Source organism: Bison bison, unplaced genomic scaffold, assembly GCF_000754665.1.
Source record: "Bison bison bison isolate TAMUID 2011002044 unplaced genomic scaffold, Bison_UMD1.0 scf7180017847465, whole genome shotgun sequence".
Lineage (NCBI taxonomy): Eukaryota > Metazoa > Chordata > Mammalia > Artiodactyla > Bovidae > Bison > Bison bison.
Window position 1 is genome coordinate 66,732 of NW_011478038.1, and position 2,273 is coordinate 69,004.

The window sequence follows — 2,273 nt, forward strand, 5'->3', positions numbered from 1 at the left end:
GAGGGGCAGACGGTCACCGCCACAGCGGAGCGACAGGGCACGGCGGGTCCTCTCTCCACCTTTGCAGAGGGGGACGGCTTCTGTCTCTGAGATTTTCTATTTCAACCTTTTTGTCCTTTATGAACCTTCTGTAACACAACTTTTAATTACAAAATACAAAAGTGTGTAAGGGCAGAGGTCACACGAAGTCCCATCTTCGTCCTGTTCTCTGGGGTCGTCTGTGCCACGTCTGTGTCAGAAGTGCTGGTTGAGGGCTGCTGGGGCTCAGGGCTGCCCTCCCGCCCAGCTGGTGCCCCGTCTTCACACAGGCCCCCTGTGCCCAGGCATGTGAGCGCCCACAGGCCGCCCCTGACCCTGGAACTGCAGCCGCATCCTCCCCTGAAGGGCCTAGGTCCCACACGGGTGACCTGACTCAGGTGAGCTGGTCACCCTCCCGGCCCGTGGAGGGGACTGCACGGTCGGCCTGGCTCATGGGGTTGTTGTTCTCAGCGGTGTCTTGAGGACGTTTCCGGCTGACAGAGCGGAGAAGCCGTTCTTCCCACTGTCAGGCCCCAAATAATGACCCAAATAATATGTCATTTTCAGAAGGAAGCCAAGCAAGGCTCAGACACCTAAGGAACCAAAACACGTTGGGAAGGTTTTCTAACCAATCAGCCTTCATGTTTGATTCAATCAAACAAGTGACCAGGTTGAAGTGCCTCTCCCACCGTCCACTCTCTTATGCAGCAGAAGCTCATCCCGAGACCTGTCTCTGGACTGGCCACAGCCCGGGGACGAGGCCCTGGCTGGCTGGCCCTCCCCGGGCCGACGCTGAGGGGCCCCGGAGGGCACTGGGCACGTCCGCGCCCCTAGATTGGTCCCTGCGTCCTCTCCTCCCCTCCCAGGTTCAGCGAGGCCCACGGGGAGCCGGCCGCGCTCCTGCGGCTTCAGCAACGCCCTGCCCGGCCCGCCTACAGCAGGCGCGGGCTTTCAGGACTGCTCTCCTCTGACGGACCTGCTCCCCTGGGTTACAGTTGTTGCCCTGAAGCCTCAGCTCTCTGACAGATTCAAGAAAAGTCATGACTGTGCAGATCGCTGGTTTTCTCGCTGTGAGGGGGAGGGTTCTGCTCATTTCACTCTGTCGGGGGGCTTCCGGACCAGCCACCGGACCTCGGCGCCGTGGTGGTGCCTGGCGTGTGGCTGGACCACAGCTTGCCCGATGCCTCCCTGCTGACGGACATCCAGGCTGATTCCAATTTGGGGAAAAGAGGAATGAAATCATTCTGAACACGTCACAAGTGCTTGCATAAAGTTCTGTCTTCACTTGGGATAAACACCCATGAGTGCAGCTGCTGGGTCACGTGGTAGCTGCACGTTTAGTTTTTAAAGAAACAACCAAAATGTTTTCCTGAGGGGCTGCACCGTCTGATGTTCCCATATCCCAGCATTTCTCGTTTTGACACCTGGTAGAGAGGATGCTGCGGAGCCCCTGACTGTGTCTGAGCCCGAGTGCACCTCAGATCCCACTGCAGGAGTTGGAGCCAGGAGGGAGCTGGCACGGTGCCCCTGGGTCCTGGGCGCCCACATCAGCAGGCCGGCCACCATCCCCTGCTGGGGCAACAGGCTGGATGGAGCACAGATCATTTCAGAGCTGCAGGTGCAGCTTCAAAGGTAGAATCTTCTGGAAGAAGACTATTCAGGTGTCCTGGCCTTGGGCAGTCGCACTGACAGGTCTCATGGCCAGAATTTTGCAGACTGTTCGTGGACATGCTTTTTGCTGGTACGGCCACCTTGAAACAAAGGGCCCTCCTTAAGATCCCACCTGACTTCTTGCTAAAACGTCCTCCCCCTGTCTTTTCTTCCCCAGGCGCCCACCGGTGACCCCCAGAAGGACCAGTGAAGCAGAGGCTTGGCTAATGAGGAAGTTACAGAGCAGGGGGCCACTGGGCTCAGAGCTCCACAAAGGGCCCCCCAAGGAGGATACGAGGGAGACAGCACAGCAGGGACAGAGCGTGCCAGGGTGGGTTGGACCCTGTGTCCAGCTCTGATCCAGGGTCCCGGCGGCACACACCCTGGCCACCATTGCACCGGGGCTGAAGGTAGAGGGGCAGAGCCTGGTGGGGAAGGGGCTACGCCCCCGCCCTCTCTGTGGTCGGGCTCCTGGCAGCTCCGAAGTGCGCTCTGAGGAGCCAGAAGCCAGGGAAGGACCTCTGAGTCTTGGGGTGCTCGCAGGCTTGGGGGACCCAGGGAGCTCCGCCCTTAGGTCTGGGACAGCGCAAAGAGCACGAGGCACA

At 59.6% G+C, this 2,273-nt stretch overlaps 1 protein-coding gene across 1 annotated transcript in view; it reads left to right on the plus strand.

Annotated features, from left to right (window-relative positions):
* Positions 1-1,860, plus strand: part of LOC104990972 (extracellular serine/threonine protein kinase FAM20C-like) — a 43,552-nt gene extending 41,692 nt beyond the window's left edge. Inside the window, 4 exon segments of the mRNA XM_010843325.1 lie at positions 885-1,088; positions 1,425-1,650; positions 1,734-1,759; positions 1,847-1,860. Of these exon segments, the coding sequence (XP_010841627.1) occupies positions 885-1,088; positions 1,425-1,650; positions 1,734-1,759; positions 1,847-1,860 (470 nt within the window).
* The last annotated feature ends 413 nt before the right edge of the window (positions 1,861-2,273 follow it).